The sequence below is a fragment of the Ambystoma mexicanum genome, chromosome 13 (assembly GCF_040938575.1).
Source record: "Ambystoma mexicanum isolate Mex_15411 chromosome 13, UKY_AmexF1_1, whole genome shotgun sequence".
NCBI lineage: Eukaryota > Metazoa > Chordata > Amphibia > Caudata > Ambystomatidae > Ambystoma > Ambystoma mexicanum.
This window is the reverse complement of record NC_090938.1, coordinates 434,266,771-434,286,002: the sequence shown is the minus strand read 5'-3', so window position 1 is coordinate 434,286,002 and position 19,232 is coordinate 434,266,771. Positions and strand designations below refer to the sequence as shown.

General features: G+C 45.0%; 1 protein-coding gene across 3 annotated transcripts in view; it reads right to left on the bottom strand.

Moving 5' to 3' along the window:
- Positions 1-19,232, bottom strand: part of LOC138521307 (sodium channel protein type 4 subunit alpha-like) — a 3,496,387-nt gene that overhangs the window by 2,309,641 nt on the left and 1,167,514 nt on the right. For 2 of the 3 annotated variants that reach the window (XM_069634045.1, XM_069634044.1), the window contains exon 1: positions 15,911-15,995. In XM_069634045.1, the coding sequence (XP_069490146.1) occupies positions 15,911-15,981 (71 nt within the window). In that variant the 5' untranslated portion in view covers positions 15,982-15,995. Of the gene's footprint in view, positions 1-15,910; positions 16,001-19,232 lie in introns of those variants that run through there. The other variant, XM_069634046.1, reaches the window with a different exon arrangement.

Sequence of the window (19,232 nt, the reverse complement as noted above, 5' to 3'; positions counted from 1 at the left end):
TAAAGCGTAGGCGTAGTATTGAATTCCTGCAATAGGGTGATGGCGCTATGATTAAGTAAGCTGGTAGGGTGCACATCTTTTTGGGGGGGAATCTACAAGCATTACTCTCCTTGTATCTAAAACAAACATCACATGTATGAATCCAGTGCATATTATAAAGCTTTTTTTTTGCTTTATCTGGGTTCGAACCAATAGCTCAATGCTAATATCACTGTCCGCTAAAATGTTACAAACATGGTTCACACATTTGACCATAAAAAGATGTTTTGTTGTAAACATATAGGTGGCCAAAACTCTCAACACGATATTCGCATTGGTAGAGATTAAGCATTTCCTGACCAGTGAACAACATCTCCAATTGAATATGGCACGCAAGGAGATCAACCCCAATTCATATCTTATCCATGAATGAGGGACACAGTTCGGCAGGTGTACAACCCGCCTCCAATTTGTAACCTCCCATTTGTCAAATTGGAAATTAGCTGTGATTGGAAAAGTTTCTAGGCCATACAAAATAGCTGATATTGCCTTCTGCTTCCAGTATGTCCTCGCTGGTTTAACAGAGAATTTCCCATATCTATGCATAATAATGCGTGATTGACATATCACAGTATTGATTTTCCTTTCAACACAGTTAATCTGGCTTTTTGAATTTGATGTGCCCTCAAAACATGTCCCCAAATAAGTATATGTGGTGACTATTTGTAGTTGTGTGTCATTTACAGAGCATGTAAAATGTCTCTGACTAGCTTTTATTGGAGAGTGTAGAACCACCTGTTTTTTGTCATGGTTCATTTTTAGTTCATTCAGTTCAATATAATCTTGGAAATCTTTTAATAATTTTTGGAAACCCACTTGTGTTTTTGAAATAAAAACAAGGTCATCTGCACATAGCAGATATTTACATTGCTCACTTTGAGGGAATCCGATATAACCTTAGAAAAAGCATATTGAACATCTTGGATGTAATAATTAAACACAAAGGATGTCAATGAGCAACCCTGTTTGAGTCCACGAGCTGTTTGGATCGGTGCAGACATTACACCATTCAATAAGAGTCTAAAACTCATAGAGGTATCTGAGTGTAACAGTCGGATGATGTCAAACATGGTGTGTGGGCATTTATCTCTCCTCAGTTTTTGAAATAGCTTAACTCACGATACAGAATCAAAGACAGAGTGTAGGTCCACGAAAGCAAAAAAAAAACAGGTTGCTTCATGGATTGGCACTGAGCCTTGATTGCATTTAAGCAGATCAAGTTAACATGTGTACCCATACCTTAAAAAAAAAAACAGTTTGATTGGGATCACGTAAGTTGTTAACTAGTGACCAGGCATTAAAATCTCTGAGTACCAATTTTGTGAAGATCTTTCCTGGCGCATCTAACAGTGCGATTGGCCAATAGTTTTGTGGGGACATGCGATCTTCCTTTTTAAATATTGGTATGATCACAGAGGTCTTCCATGACTTTGGCACTTGTTGTGATTGTATTGTTTCTTGATAAATTGTATATAGAATCCGCGCCCATTCGGATGTATTAGCCTTAAACATCAAATTGGTAAGTCCATCCGGACCTGCAGCCCTGGATGAACTAGCGTGTATGATTAACTCTTCAATGTCTGACACAGAAAAATTCAAGGACCACCATAGGTTAGTTGGGGGGGGGGGCACGTAATGATGAAGTAAAACTTGGATCGTTATAGAGGCAAGTGTAATGCTCAATCCACCTGGTTTCATTTATCATGTTTAGTTGTGCATCTGCTTGACTGACAGAGAAATGGGCATTCAATCATTGCCACATCTCTGCAGAGTTTTTATTTGCCATTGCTCGTTCCATATGCTCACCACCATGTTGGGACATTAGGTGTTTATGGGACTTGAGCCAGTTCTTGTAGGTACACTTGGCATTATTCAACGCTTGTAGGCAAGACAAAGAACCCAAGGCTATTAGTTGTCTTCTCTGTCTCCGATATGCTACTCTTCTAATTACTATTTCAGAGTCAAATATGTGTTTATGCTTTGGGCGGCCATTCTTCAGCACAATTAGAGTATCAGTATAAGTAGCTAATAATGCAGTGTAGGGAACAGGAACAGCCAGGGTTACATTTCTCTCCAAATTTTGCATAAATGCTGTAAGTTTTGGAGCAGTCCATTTTATCTTGTTTTTGGCCGAATTTCTTACCAGACCTTGATGGGCAATATAATCCCTAGGCAGCTGTGAAGAGTTTCAGACTGTCAAAGATAAAAGTTTATGGTCACTATATGGCAGAGTGAGAACCTCTAGGTGTTATAATTGTTTAAATAGTAGTTGATCGACATAGATATAGTCGATTGTGCTTGCAGTATTATTGCGAAACCAAGTTATTTTTGCAGGAATATCGCCCTGGATAGCCCCATTCACCATGATGTATTGTCTTTCTGCCATGAAGGAAGACCAGATCTGTACCTGTTGGGAGTGGTGTTTGGTGTTCCAACAATGTAGATTACTATCCCCTAGGATGATGGTATATGTGATATCATTGGCAGTATGTACAAGATGTAAGATGCATCTTAGCCCTGCATCTAGGAATCTAGGTGAATGTTGCCTGCATCTCTACTTCTTGCATTTCTAGCCCATAGTATTGCATTTCTGCGACATGCATTTCTAGCCTATATGTGGACTTTTGAATCTAGGTAAATGTTGCCTGCATCTCAGCTTCTTGCATTTCTAGCCCATAGTATTGCATTTCTGCGACATGCATTTCTAGCCTATATGTGGACTTTTGAATCTAGGTGAATGTTGCCTGCATCTCAGCTTCTTGCATTTCTAGCCCATAGTATTGCATTTCTGCGACATGCATTTCTAGCCTATAGGTGGACTTTTGTATCCAGGTGAACATTATCACACCTTGATCCCACCTGTACGACCTTTATTGCTAAGCTCTGCCAAGCCCTGCACCCAGCTGCTCCCATTCTGAACGCATCCACACTATCCTGCTTTATTGACACCTTATCTCAGCCTTCTATCACTGCTCATTATGAGTACGCTAGCAACCAACCAACCCGCACATCTTCCCCTCCAACATCCCCCCCACTTACTTTCTACCCTCCTTCTTCACTGAAACCCACAGCACAATCACCCAGCCCCCACATACCATGGCTTCTTACACCAGACCTACCAACATCAGAAACCAACTCCTGGGGCTCCGCTCCAGACACCCAACCATCACCTACCAAACACCTCCGAATCCTACCACAATCACAAGAACGTCCTCCTCCCTGCACAAACCATCCTTAGCCACACCAGATACAGTGCCCCCCAACCTTGCCTCTCCAACACGCCACACCACCACCAGCTCCTCACCCCAGACACTGCAATGTGCCCTCATCAACGCCAGATCCATCCCTGCGCATGCCACGGAAATTCACAAACTCCTCATCAACCTGGACCTTGACATTCTAGCCATCACCGACACCTGGCTCCATAGTGCCGCAGGGCCAGCCCTCAACCTTGCCATTCCACAGGGCTACTCCATCATCAGGCAAGACCGCATCTCCGCAGTAGGAGGTGGGGTAGCACTCGTCCTGAAAGATCACCTAGAGGCCAGACAAATCACATCTGACCTGGGTGACACCACAGACTCCCTTGTGATAATAATTGCCCTCTCACCAAACTCCACCTTCACAATCAACCTCGTCTACCGCCCACCTGGCCCGCTACTGGAGTTCCATGAGAATCTCCTACACGGCCTAACAGAAAACCTAAAACCCACCTCCGAAAGCATTCTCTTAGGTGACCTTAACCTCGAATACGCCAAAAAGGATAAACCAGCCAACTCTCTCTCACTAGCCCTAAAAGAACTAGGCTTTGACCAAAAAATAACATCACCCACACACAACAAAGGTCGCATCCTTGACTGGGTAGCCGACCACAACTGTCAAATCGACATCAGCTCCATCACCCCCACGCCCTGGTCAGACCACCACATCATTCATTTCTTCATCCCCGCCGCCGCCAACACCAAAAAGCCCAACCCCATCCCCCCTGCCCTGGCAGGATGCGCCAAAAACCTCACTAAAGACAAGATCACCCCCCACATTAGCATCCTCACAACTGACCTAAAGACCTCCGACCCCTCAGTGCTAGCAGAAATCTACAAGAGTACTATAAGCACTGCCATAGACACCATTGCCCCTTTACAGAACAAAAAAGCCAAAACAGTGAAACATTCTAACACATGGTTCTCATCTGAACTTAAAGAACTCCGCTCCCAGAAAAGAAAAGCACTGAACGCATGGCAAAAATCACCCTCGCCAGCCACTTTAACCTCTTACAAAAAAATCACCACTCAATACAAAAAAGCCATAATCATAGCCAAATCAGCATCCTATAACGAAAGAATTGCCAACGCAAGCTCTGAATCAAAAGAACTCTTCGCCATCTACAAAGAACTCACCACACCACCCACCAAGTCTCAAGATATTGAGAAAGACCTAACCTGGTGTAACTCTATACAATCCGCACTACTGAATAAAATTGAACTCCTCCAAAGTAAAGTCAAGGAACACCACAAAAACCTATCACAACTTTCTGAACCCACCACCACCCCTACCCACCCACCCACCTCCTACCCAAAGCCTCCTACCAAAGGCACCATTACCCCCTTCAAATTTAGGGAAGTAACGGATCAAGAAGTCTCTGAGATAATGAACAGGATTAAACCATCCAACTGCAAAGGGGACCCATGCCCAGCCAGCCTCATTAAAGACTGCTCCGAAAAAACTCACCCCCTTCCTCAAATCCTTCATCAACGCTTCCTTCAACGCCAACAAAGTTCCAGATAGTCTAAAAGAAGCCTGGGTAAGCCCCCTTCTAAAAAAACCTACACTTGACCCAGAAGTTGCTAATAACTATGGGCCCATTACCACTGTGTCGTTCCTGCTCAAGATTCTGGACAAAGTTACCTACACGCAAATCCAGGAATACCTCGAAACCAACAACATCCTGGATTCCGGCCAGGTCACAAGACAGTCAGCCCTACTCGACTTAAAAATACAACTTGGGGACATCTTGGACAAAGGCAAACCGGCACTCCTTCTCCTACTGGACTTATCTTCCGCCTTTGACCTTGTCAACCATGAAAACCATGATATGCACCTACAAAATGAAGCACATTTCTCCCCAGAAGCTATCACTTGGGTGGCATCGTTCCTAAATGGCAGACTCATGAAGGCCTTTTCAGAAACCACCTCAGCAACCCCCACCATCATCCAATGCGGCGTCCCGCAGGGCTCCTGCACCGCCCCTACACTCTACAATATATTCACCCTCCCACTCTTCAATGACCTCGACTGTTGCAACATATGGTATACCAACTACGCGACGACACGCAGGTACTACTCCCACTAACAGGGAGTTATGAAGAAGACGCAGCAGCTCTAACCAAAATTTTCACAGCCATCCAAACCTGGATGGCTGCCAACGGCCTTTGCCTAAATGGGGATAAAACCGAGATCCTCATAGTAGGGACCAGTGAAACTCTCAACAAACTCCCCCCTCAATATAAATCCTTTCACATTGATAACTCCATCATCACAGTCTCCAAGACTGTCAAAACCCTAGGGGTTCACCTAGATGCCACACTATCTATGTCCCGCCAGGTTAACGCCATAGCCTCCTCCTCAGCACTCACCGCCAAGATCATCAATGCAGTCAAACCATTTCTATCTACCAAAAACTGCCTATCCATCGCCAGAGCCACAATAGGTATCAAATTGGACTACTGTAATGCCCTCTTCCTAGGCACCTCTGTCAACAACATCAAAAAACTACAAATCATTCAAAATAACGCGCTCCGGGCGGCACTGACTATTCCCAAAAGGGAACACATCTCTCAAGCCAGGAAAAATGTACACTGGCTACCGGTTAAGGAACGCATACTATTTAAAACCATGGCCATCACTCAGAGGTGCCTCACACTAGATGCCCCACCCTATCTCTCTGATAGAATCACCCTCAACACCTCCATCAGACCTACCAGAGCTCACTGCACCAACCAGATCTATGTTCCCACATTCAAAAGAACCGGAGCCGGAGGGTCCAGCTTCCAATAGCTCGCAACCAAACACTGGAACGCCCTGCCAACTTCACTTAGGAATGAAAAATCCTACACCACCTTTCTTAAAAAACCTAAAAACCTTGCTTTTCCGCTAAATGTCTCCAAACCAACATGCATAGTATGCTTGCACTGTAACCACAGCAACGCATAACCTCATTGTCTCCCACCCTGTCAATGTAACCCTGCTACCGAATGTTACACCCTACCTATGTTAAGTTCAAGCCTTCTGTAACAGCGCCACAATGCCTCAGGGCAGCTCTGTGCACTTTATGAATGCAAATAAATAAATAAATAAATAAAATAGAAGGCTTCATCAGAAATAGAGGCTGGATTACGATATAGATTTATTAAGGCAAATTTTTCTTTGCCACATGAAATTTTCACTAACAAAATGTGATCGCTTTCAGCACCCCACTTTACAATGGAAAGGCCCGATTTTAGGTTCACTGCCACCAATAGACCAGATGCGGGTCTTCCTCCAGTCTGCCGAGTAGGTAATAGCACAGCATCATAGCCATCATAGCCATGGTGATGATGTTAGCCATGTTTCCTGTAAGGCTATAATTTGATACACATGTGGGAAGCGTCGTATAGCAGATTGTAAATGAGAGTTGCCTCTATAGTTCCAGCTAGCAATGAATAATTCTTTCAGCGGCGTCAGTGAGGGTTACTGACATTTAACTGCTTGAACATTCATACTTCTATTTTCACAAGCTTGACTGCGTTGATAAATGTTTGTTTTGTGTGTAATTATGTGAGAGCTATCCTCGGCCCTTGCACGGTCTTCAACTAATAAAAAACCCATTTCAAACAGCTGCATCTTGGCTTGCCATATTAAATTAGCAAACACCCCTGAGGGTATCCATAGACAAACTATTGATTGGGTTGAGTCTGCAATGAATTCTATTTGATCAATGTCATGAGAGGTAATATCTTGCAGAGTGCGTACATCACTAAAAATGTTCAAGACACTCTGTCAATTTAAATCATATGAGGGAAAATTGCCTTCTCTGCATTTAAGTATAAGTGAGTGAGCGTTGCTTTCTCTTGACTGGATTGTTCTTCTCGGATTTGGTACCAAACAGGCAGAATGCTTATCGGCATTGCGAGAAGTCAAGTTAAACTGTGATGACTGAAATTTTTGAGTCTCAAATCTTGTTGCATCAATGGTACGCAAAGGATAAACAGATAATGGAACACCATTTTTTTATTTTTTTTACTAGAGTCGAAGGAGCCTGTACTTGGCATGTCTACTCACTAGGACGTAGCACGTTCCAACAGGTAGGTCACTATCGTATTCTTGATGGTTTCAGTTGTCGCAACAGACTGGCCTTCATGACCCATTATATGCTCCTTCTGCGACAGATTGAAGGAAACGGTTTTTTTTTATTATTGCCAAGTCCATTCAAACCCAAAGGGGTTGCCCATGAAGGCTCGGAGTTCTGTGCGGCGCCCGCCACTACAGTAGCACTGTGTTGTGCCTCAGCATGTTTGATGGAATCAATACGTTGGCTTAGAGGAGAGTGAGTCGGAGGAACTGGCACCGCAACCTACTCTACAGCTAGTGTTTCTCCAGAGCCTCTCAATATTGCTGGACATACCGGAATTGCTTCCTGCATGTTGCTAGATGATTTAGGGTTTGCTGATAACTTACGTTTGGTTGAAGATGGAACAGTGCCACCAATGGCCTGAAAGAACGCATTTAATGTGTTTTTAGGCCCTCTAATGTTTGCCATGTTTTTGGAATTTTTTGCTATGGCACGTGGGCCCCTCAATTTGGCTTTTGGAGATTTTTTTATGTAATAGATTGCCTGCTAGGCGGCGATCAGTGGGGGAAGTGGACACTGCCGCTTCTGCCTCGCTCATGCCACCCACATCGATCGAGAGGTCAATAAAAGAGGAGTCTTTCTCTATAGTGATAATATCTGTCACCGAAGACTCAGGTATCGTGCAAATGACATCTTCAAACACAGGGAGTGAAGATACATACGGCACTCCTTTAGTGTCTCCATATTTCAGCATATGCTTGATCAGCAGGACATGATTATCACTGATTTTTAGAAGCCATGTCTGTTAAGGCTACAGCCCGAGATGCCAACCTGTAATCTAAAATCTCAATAATTTAACCAAGGTTACCACTGAGGTGTTGATGGCTGTTAAAGCCAATTCAACACTATGGGGGTAATTTGAGCACATAATCTGAGGAGCACCGGATTCTCGATTTATTTTAATGGGCGCTCGAGGCGTGGGCAAAGCAAAAGAGGGTAGAATAGAAGAGGGTAAAGAAAGAGAACAGACTAGTTCATCCATCAGGGTCTTTACTGCAGAAAGATCTTGCATTATGGAGATGGGTGACTCACATTGATTGGCGTATATGGAAATGCCAGAACAGTCTCCATGATCTATCGGAAAGGGAATTGGGGACAGTACAGGTATTCTATTGTGCTTTGACTGCGTTCCAAGGCCCCTGACTGAGTCTAATAAGGTTTGATCTGACAAGCCACGAGATTTAACGCCCACCATTGAGGTGGACTCCCAAGTTGCAATAGGGGACCTTGATCACAGGGGTAGCTGATGAAACCTCCACAAGTCTCTGGAGCAGCACTGAGGCAATGTCACCGGAAGCCCGGGCGATAGATCTATGATCACCCAGTGTCAAATCAGTAACAGTGGAGGCTGCATGGGCCAAACCAGCCATACCAGAGGAAACGCTAATCTTTATTTTCAGAGAAGCATACAGGCATCTGTTATTTCAAATTATACCTTGAGAACGCCATGTAACAGTAGTTAGACAACCACCAGTGACCAAATTACACCAATCTGCACAATGTTCCAGTATATACCAGAGAAAACCAGCTCACTGAGACAAGCCTTGCAAAAATGGGAAATTGCACTCAGCTGCAGGAAGTAACTCACTGGCCCGCTCGGCCGCTGCGGCGAAGCGGAAAAGCAGTACTTACGAGTACTTGCCCGTGTGCGCGCGCACGGGCGAAGCGGATTAAGTAGCAATGCAGCCTGGGAGCAGTCTGGGAGCCAATCCCCACAATGCAAGGCGATGTTACTGAGTGTCAATCAGAGTTTGAAAACGCTGATAGAATGCTGAAGGTTCTTCCTTGTGAAATCCTCGCTGTCAATATCAAATGTGGGAGAGTCCAGTAGAGTCCAGCTCACACAGCAAAGCGGTACTTACGCATCCATCTTTTCACCGTTCTGTTGTTTTGTAGTGTGAAACACGTCTTTCACATATCTTTCGTAATCTGCATTTGTGTGAGGTGTGAAATAGGTAGCAAGAGCAATCTTTAGGCCGGCCTGGAATAGTGTGTATGGAGTCAGCTGGGAGGTCATCAATGATGTCTCTGGTGGCAGGGCCAGTTGCCAGCTTCAATAGGCATTGTTGTCTGGTGTCCTCCATGGGCGCCATGGCACCCACGTAGAGGTCAAAACCCCTGATCTACCTGGCCCATGGAGGCCTCATTTTGCTGGTGTCAGTAACGTCGAACACCTCAGGCAATTGCACTGCCAGAGGTTCCTGAACCCTTTGTTGCACCTGTACCTGCAGAGTGACAGGGACAATAGCCAGAATGTTTTGATCAGACATGATGGGAGATGATGCTCTATCCCGGCTGAGGAATCACAGGGCTGATCAGCCTAAAAGAAGTCAACATTTTACGTCTTCCTTCCTTTTGTTTTTGTCAAAATGCACAGGGCCATGGCAATGCAGCCGGATCAGCAGGGGTCACAAATCACATTTACAGGCCAGCATGAGGCTATCAGCGTGTAAAATCACCCTCACCCCCACGCTCACTTTGAAGCTTGTGTCGATCGAATGTTCCCCCAAAATGGCAGCCGCCATGTGGGCACGAGCACCGCCAGCACAGCAATGTCCAAATGCTTTTTTCTTTATTCGCCACCAATCACCGCCGCGGCACCGGGCTTCCAGCTCGCTCCCTCCATTGGATTCGAGCGACGTGCTCCTGCCGCCCGTAGGCCGCATGCATTCACGGACATGCCCGGGTGCGCAATCAGGTTTTCAGACGCCACACGCAGCGACCAGGTGCCGATCGCCACAGCCTGCAGCTAGGTAGGCTTCCGCCTCGTTGCCAGTGTAATGTCGGAGGACACAGGGACTATCCGTGCCTCCTGTTCCACACTGCGTCTAGTAAATGAAGACACAGACTCTGGCATGCATGCACTGTCTTTATTCACCATACAACTTCAACTGAACTTCCTTCCTCCCCGGCAACCACGTCACTTCCCACCCCGCTCTCCAAGTCCCGCCAGGGCCGCTCCCACCGATGGACTACAATTCCCTTGTGCCCCGATGCTGCAACCTGCACACTTACACAGATACCCCCTGGCATGCAGGCATGCATACATTCATACATAGCTACAATCATCACAAACACAAATACGTACAGACAAAATGTTTAATTTCGTAACCAGGAGCCCTTCCCCATCGCTGGAACCCTGAAACAGCTGGTAAGCTGCAACGAAGGCCTGCCTGGCCTTGTCCTACTTCCTGCCTGTCCCCCGCATGCCGGGCGCATCGCGGCGCCACAACGAGGCTAAGCCTCGCATATCCAGCATCTTACATCCGCCGGCAGGCGGATGTGCCGGCGGCTCCTACGAAGGCCATACAAAGGCCCGTTGAGCGCCTGTTTGGCGCACGTGAGGCGCTATATGGCCCTTTCAATTATCCATCTGCTTCAAGGTGGCAGTATCGTTAGCGCGGCACCATTGACCTCCTATTAACACGGTAAGACCGGGGCTTCTGCGTGCACACTTATCTGGCCATCTAGTTGGCTGCACTGCCGAGACTTATCAACTAAATCCGTATCATCGCGCGACACTGCTAATGCTATCCTCTGCATCTACGCCTCCTAAACTATTGTCAGGGCTGCACACTCTGCCTCTGAACATTGCCCGTGGTACTAGGGCATAACTTATTCTCTGTAGCTTTCGTGCCATTGCAAACTTTGCACGTTGTGCCTTTGTACTTCAACTTTTGCATGGTCTCTTTATGTAGAGGCACACTAATGATTATACTGTGCCTTATGGTCGCCTATCAACCACACTGACTACTGTGTTGTGCCTTATGGTCGCCTATTGACCACATTGACTATTGTGTTGTGCCTTATGGTCGCCTATTGATCACACTGACTATTGTGCTGTGCCTTATGGTCGCCTATTGACCACATTGACTATTGTGCTGTGCCTTATGGTCGCCTACTGTCCACATTGACTATTGTGTTGTGCCTTATGGTCGCCTATTGACCACATTGACTACTGTGTTGTGCCTTATGGTGGCCACTAACCACAGTATGTGGACAGTAGGCAAAGTGTACGAAGCATGTGAACTAACAATGTATGCATCTGATAGATAATGCTACTACAGTTTATGACCTTGTTAACCGTAACATATATGAACACTCAGTCACCAGTCTCTTTAGCTCGGCAATCAACTCTATCTAATTACTGTGTCTTACTAGACTGAAGCTATTACGTATGTGCTCTACAGCTTGTTGCCACTGATTACTGCCCTTATCACCTCTGCCTTGTAATCGTCTAGCTTCCAGCCCTACTGCACCTCACTAAGCTACCCGCTAGACTGAAGCTTTGCTCCTCTCACCTAGCTTACTTTGTGCTCGCCACCCCAGTCCTGAATACTGAAACTGTGCTTCCAGGTCCATTGCACATACTCGTAATCGTACAACATGTACCTACCACCACTCTACACAACACTCCTAAGAGCCCTCCTTTACATAATCACGCTACAAGACCTCACCATGCCTCAACATACCCTACCATTGGCTCTTGTACATTACTCGGCCAAGCAGCTCACCAGACCATGCACTCTAATACAAAGGAATCTTAAACTACGTGCAAGACTCCCAAGATTGCATGACTACTTACCTAAAACAGTATCTAACACCACTACTGGCCCTAGTATATCCAATCGACATCACCTGCAACTCAACAGCAGACTCTTCAGAGAGACTGTTACACCCCCCAAGGCCATTCCCAAGGCACTGCCCCCACCAGCTCAACCAACGATAAAAGGGGCGTACATAAATGCACGCTCTATGGTCGCCCACGCAACGGAGATTGCAGACATACTACATAATGGAAACCTGGATTTTCTAGCCATCACAGAATCCTGGCTCCACCCCGCAGCCGGCCCAGCAATTATGTTAGCCATCCCAGATGACTACACCCTCCTCAGACTAGACCGTACCACATCGCGTGGTGGAGGTCTTGCCATCATACATAAAACGAATCTCACACTGAAACTCGATCCACCTCTTAGTACAAACTCTTGTGAAGTCCTCACAGCCAAGCTATCCATAACTAACTCACATTTTGTAACTATCCACCTTATCTACCGCCCACCAGGCCCTAGAGGACTCTTCGAAGAAGAGCTCAATAATATCCTATCTAATAATCTGAAAAGTTCCTCCCAGAAACTCGTACTAGGAGATTTCAACCTAGGACTCCATGACCCCCGAGACTCGAATGCCACACTTATCAATAACTCCCTAGAGGAACTAGGTTTCACCCAAAAGATTACATGCCCTACTCATACTAAAGGCAGAACCCTTGATTGGATTGCTGTGCACAATTGCCCCATCTCGGTACTATCCACACTTCCTCAGCTTTGGTCAGACCACTATCTGATCACATTTGCCTTAGAGGCCCCACCTGCGCTACTCATTGATAATGTAGCCCCAGCAGTCCCCACTAGAAATAAAAGAAACATCACGCCAGAAAACCTCATCCCGCTGATCATACCCACCCTCAATTCTATACCAGACAACACTGACCCATTTACCATGGTAGACGTGTACAATAAAGTGATGCTATCATCCCTTGATGCCATAGCTCCCTTAAAGATCAGAAAAAGCAAACAACGTAAACATGTGAACTCCTGGTTCTCCCCACAACTAAAAAAACTCAGACGTGAGAAACGTCGTTGTGAGAAAATATGGAGACTTGATCCTTCAGAGACCAATAAGCGCAACCTAAGTAAGCAATCAGCCCTCTACAAAAAAGAAATAATTTCCGCCAAACAAACCTCCTACAACCTCCGAATCACCCAAGCTAAGTCCAATACTAAAGAGCTCTTTACAATTCTGAAGGAGTTAGAATCTCCTATCCAAACCCCAGACTCTTGCACCAAGGATAAAAACTGGTGTACAAACATTCAAAATGCCCTGTCTAATAAAATCACCACCTTGCAAACGAAGATCCACCATAAAAAGGCTACCCTTCTCACCATTACGAAATCCAATATTAACGATGTGACAGTGACACCTTCCATCCTGACCCCCTCACTTGATACCACCCCCCACTTCAACTTCCGCAAAGTATCCATCAAAGAGGTTGAGAATGTCATCCTCACTCTTAAACCATCGAACTGCCACGGGGACTTATGCCCAGCACAACTTATAAAAGATGCAGCTCGTGAATTATCACCTTTCATCACTAAACTAATAAATGCATCCTTCAACTCAGGCATAATACCCAATAACCTGAAACAATCATGGGTCCTCCCACTCCTCAAAAAACAAAACCTAGACCCCGCCATACCTACGAACTATCGTCCTATCACCACGGTACCATTCATGCTTAAAATCATCAACAAATTGGCATATTTACAAATCCAACAATACCTAGAATATAACCACCTTCTAGGAATCCGACAATCTGGTTTCAGACCCCAACACGGAACCGAAACCGCTTTGGTTGACCTTAAGATACAAATTGACGAGTTGAGAGACCAGGGCAAAATTGCACTGCTGCTGCTCCTTGACCTCTCAGCAGCTTTCGATTTAGTCGACCACGAGATTCTGTGCAAACATCTCGAGTCGGCCGCACACTTCTCCCATGAGGCTATAGGCTGGATTCAGTCCTTCCTCAGTGATAGAACAATGCGCGTCTTCTCACCATTAGCGGCTGCTGACCCCACGCCCATCGCCTGTGGCGTGCCTCAGGGCTCCTGCGTCTCACCTACATTGTACAACATCTTTACAAAGCCCCTTTTCGATGATCTCGACGGTCTGGGTATCACCTACACAAACTATGCAGATGATACTCAGATCCTCATCCCGTTGTCGGGGGATTATGACAAGGATTTGGCCTTTGTAAACAGAGTGTACCTCATCATTCAGGCATGGATGGCCTCACACAGACTATGCCTGAATGATGACAAAACAGAACTCCTCATTCTTGGTACCTCAGCCAATATCAACAAACTCAGCCAAATTTACTCATCATTCGTAATTGATAACAACACCATCACTGTGGCCAAGGAGGTAAAAACTTTGGGTTTTTACCTAGACTCCTCACTATCATTTAACAAACAGGTAAACGCAATGGCCTCCGCCACTGCTTATACTTGTAAACTCATCCGAGCTGCCAAACCACTCCTAACACCTAATAACTGCACTACCTTGGCCAGAGCATTGATCCTATCTAAGCTGGATTACTGTAATGCCCTTTACGTAGGCAGTAACAAACATATCATAAACAAGATCCAAATCCTTCAAAATAATGCTCTAAGAGCAGCTCCAAGTATCCCCAAGAAAGCCCACATCTCAGATACCAGAAGATCCGTTAACTGGCTTTCCACGAAAGACAAAATTTTCCTTAAGTCTGTCTCACTGACACACAAATGCCTTCATGACATGGCCCCGAAATATCTGATAACAAGATTCTCTAGACAGGTTTCATACCGCCCCTCCAGAAGTGCCAACGCCAATTTACTACTAGTCACAAGATTCAAACGGTCCCTGACTGGAGGGAACAGCTTCCCTGTTAAAGCAGCTACTCACTGGAACTCACTACCGCCACCTCTAAGGAAAGACATCCCTTACTTTCAGTTCAGGACATACATTATACAATGGTTGAAGGACCATGACAAATAATACTCCCTGGTGGCTCCTCATGCCATTATCAGTGCCATCACCAATTGTATTATTGTTCAGTGTACCCCCGCTACCTCCTGCTACTATATAAACTGCACTAGATAAAATGTCTTTGATATCTGTTTACCCATGTTACCACTGTATCCCTATTGTAACTCCACAGGACGTTATTTAATTTGCTGTATGTAACTAAGCTATACAACCCTCTTACTATGTTCGCGCCTTGTTATCCTTGTGGTTATGTGCGCATTATAAATAATAAAACAAACAAACAAACAAATAAACCAATTTCCCTCCAGAATCCAGACTCCATAAAAATGCTGCTTCCTCAACTGTTTTTTTGGCCTCTGGATCCCGCACTCCCCACATACAGGAACCAGAAAGCAGGGAGAGCAACCTGGTACCTGACATACTCAGAGGAGTCAAAGAGTGACCCCCTGCTCCCCAGCTGCGACACTGATATCTGTAAATGCGCACGCAGTGCTGCTGAGTGAGCATTAACAGATTCTGGGTGGGCCTTGCCAGCTCAGGCCGTGCCCTGTCTACGCCTCAGATGATAAGAATGCTTAAACTAGATAAGCACAAGGCACAAAGATGGTCACCACTGAGCCAAGAGTCAATAGTTTTCTACAGATGATCATTATTAAAAAGTTCCAGACTGTACGAACTGCTTGAAACTTTGCATCTATCAAAGTGGGGTTGCATATGCATTCAAAAATAATCTTGAAAAAAAACCCTGCGACATCTATTCCGTATGCCTGATTTTTCTCATGAATTGTTTGTACCTCTTGTGAACGGGACACATCAAAGGTTTTCTGGCAAAAGAGTATGTGAGCATTTATAATGGGTGTTCTTAATTAATCAAAATAATTATGGAGCATTACTTACTCAACATTTTTAGCCCAAGGCGGTGGATCACTCATCGTCATAAACACGCAATTTGCTAAAATTGTCATCATGATAAACAAGCTAAATAATGTAAAACACAGTTAAGGAAAGGATGTTCAATTTGCAGCAAGACCAGCATGCACATTCAGTAGCACAATAGATCTGCCCATTAGTGCCATAGCAAACTGTACATTACTAAGTGTAACATGATATGCGTACAAATTACAGAACAAAAATCCTTTGAACGACAACACAACTCTCCGATCGTATTAAATAATTTCATCTTCAAATTCATAGGTGACACATGACGCTTGCATGCACATTCGAAGTGGCAAGTGGGAAAGAGTACTGCAGAAGGAGTAGGTAGGGAGATGATGAAATGCAAAAAGGTGAATGTTGCAACTTTGTAAATCGCACAGCAGACACAAGTATCAGGCCAGGGCCAGCAGGGAATGTACTCACAACTACCTGATCATTACTATTCCGCCAGTTATGGATATCACAGATAGCCGATTATTATGGTATCCTCCACTGTGACATCAGTAAAAACACCCCGACAGAAAGTGGTGCTTACGAGGGAAGATTTGGCAGTTCATCCTCAATTGTGAGGAAAACTCTCCGTTTGCATTAACTCAGACTGCATGTTTTTCCAGAAACAAAAGACAGCCATCCAAACACATCAACAAAGTATCAACTTTAAGGGTGAAAAGACCGCTTCAAAAGAAGAATAGCATCGTTGCTACTGCTTCTCAATCAACGGCAGTGCAAGCGTATTTTAGGTCACTTGGGATTGTACCTGCATAATGCACTTGATACATCATTCCCTCGTTATTATTAATAGCTTTATAATGTACAGTTTGGTGTGTAAAATGCTTGTATTGTGTACACTGTACATATAAATGACAAGCATATCTGCAAAAGCGTGACTGTTTCAGGGGGTGTTATAGGAAGGAGCACGCTGAGAACAAAGCGCATGCAGGTTAAATCCACATCATAACTGTCGTGTATTTTTACAAACATGTCCAAATGCTTTTCCCTCATGTACCTGCACAGCTAACACCCGAGAGATCTGGGTGCACCCTTTGCTACTGAATTAACAGAATATGTGTAGAACAATTCACAGTAATGTCAAAATGGTTTGACATTAGAAAGAATGAGGAATTCACAAGTTACAACCTTGTCTTTTATTGTGTATAGTATACCATGTTGAACCATATTTTCGGGTGCTAGTGCATACCTTTAAGAATTCCCCTCTGGCTAAATTCTGCAAGTGGGGACAAAATCAACAAGCATTGGCAAAGCTAATAGGTCTGGCTTTACAAATGTGGAGATTAAGCGGATACTTACATTTTCGGTTTACCTTCATCCCCAGGGGACTGGGTAGGGTCTCCTATTAGGCCCACCAAGTGAGCCATAGAGTTCTTTTGGGAAATTATTTAAAATACTTGGGTATTGTGGATGATAGAGCAGAAAGACCATGTAGTACAAGGTCTCAAATAAAGAAGGCTATCTTACCCAAGCCTAAGCCAAGGGGAAAACCCAAGACTAAGCAGTTAAAGGTTCCTAAAAAGGGGAAGAAAATGTCCTCCCCTAAAGTACCTACAAATGTTTTTGAGACACCTGATCAAGCACTTGAATCTGACAAGGAAGGGGTGTTGCCCAATGCATTCAATCCCTATGATCACCCAGAACTAAGAAGCTAACTTGCAGAAGGGGAGCCTCTAGGGAAGAAGGCTTATCAAGGTCAAAGACAGTGTCCATCTCTGGAAGGCCTAATGAGATAGGCTTCTGCCCAGTTAGAGGCTTGCCCCCCTGGGGAAAATAGGCTCTATTAGGAAACCCTTTCCACTGCAGTTGGCACATGAAGACCCCCTTGCAGGTCAGTTTGGAACAAAGTGGACTAAGGAGAGGTTATCCATTTATTTCAACTGGCCTGCCTGGGATGGTGGTCCAAGTAGAAAACCAGTGCAGGAGTTGTTCAGAGATCCAGGCTCCATTGGTACCACTCCCCATAGTGGGTGTACCGTTTGTGAGGATAAGGATTGACATTGTTGGTCCCCTTGACGCTCTTACATCCTCTGGTAGCAGGTTTATCCTGGTGGTTGTTTATTATGCCTCCAGATCTCCTGTGGACATCCCACTTAAAACAGTAACTGCCATGTCAGTTGCAAAAGCATTATTACATCTTTACTAGGGTTGGTTTACCTAAAGAAATTGTGTCTGAAAGAGGTATAACTTTATGTCTAATTATATACACGCTATGTAGCGTGTCTTATAAATGTTCTTCCGCCTACCATCCACAGACCAATGGGCATGCTGAAAAATACAACAGGACCATCAAAGCACGATTGGAGCTCTTGAGGCGCTCCCATGAAGGAAGTGGGTCCTTGTTTTGCCATGCTTACTGCTTGCCTAGGAGGGGTGTGTCAAGAGGCATTGGCTCCACCCCCTTAGAACATCTTTTTGGTCACCCAGTAAGGGGCCCTTTGGTCATAGAGATTGAAGGGTTGGTTATCCCCTCTACTTCCATTATCTTAAAAGTGGAAGACTATGTTTTGGGGCTAAGAAAGAGGACGGATCTTCTGATCGCAGAGGCCAATGGCAAGTTCACTGATGGTCAAGCACTGGTTAAACACTGGAATGAGCAGAAGGCTTCTTTGCACATTTCACTGCAGGCCATGAAATCCTGATCATATACCCTATTGGGCCAACAACCTTACAGGACAAATGGACAGGTCCTTACCGAATTACTTAAACAATAGGTGAGGTAAACTATTGAGTGGAAATGGGAAAGCCCAAAGAGCCTCCTAAAGATTTCAATGTAATAGGTTGAAGGCTTTCATACCAAGAGAAGAAAAGCCCTACTGCTGGCTTCAGATAGAGAGGAAGAGTAATCTGAACCTCTCCCTGATCTGTTCCAAGGCAGTCCTTTAATTTGCTCCATTAAGGTTGTCAAGTTGTCCCCTCAACTGACTCTGTAACAGAAAGGTGAGGTGCAACCTTTGGTTTTTCAATTTGCCCCCTTGTTTCCACGTGCTCCAGGCCAAGGTGTGTCAGCATGACATAGACACTAGGGATAGTGTGCCTACCAAATGTAGGAGTTATAGAATGTCACAAGAGAGGCAGCAGGTGTAGGCTGCCGGAGTGACCACTTTGTTTTGCTGTGTGTTTCCAGAGGTCTTACTTCAAAGCAACACCTACTCAAAGAGGAGAAGGAGGAGTTTCTTTAAAAGCAGGCTTGCTGTGTAGAACGTGGCACGGAAGTGGGGCAGCAGGTGTAGTCTGCCAGAGCGACTTCACTGTGTTTTGCTATATGTTTTCA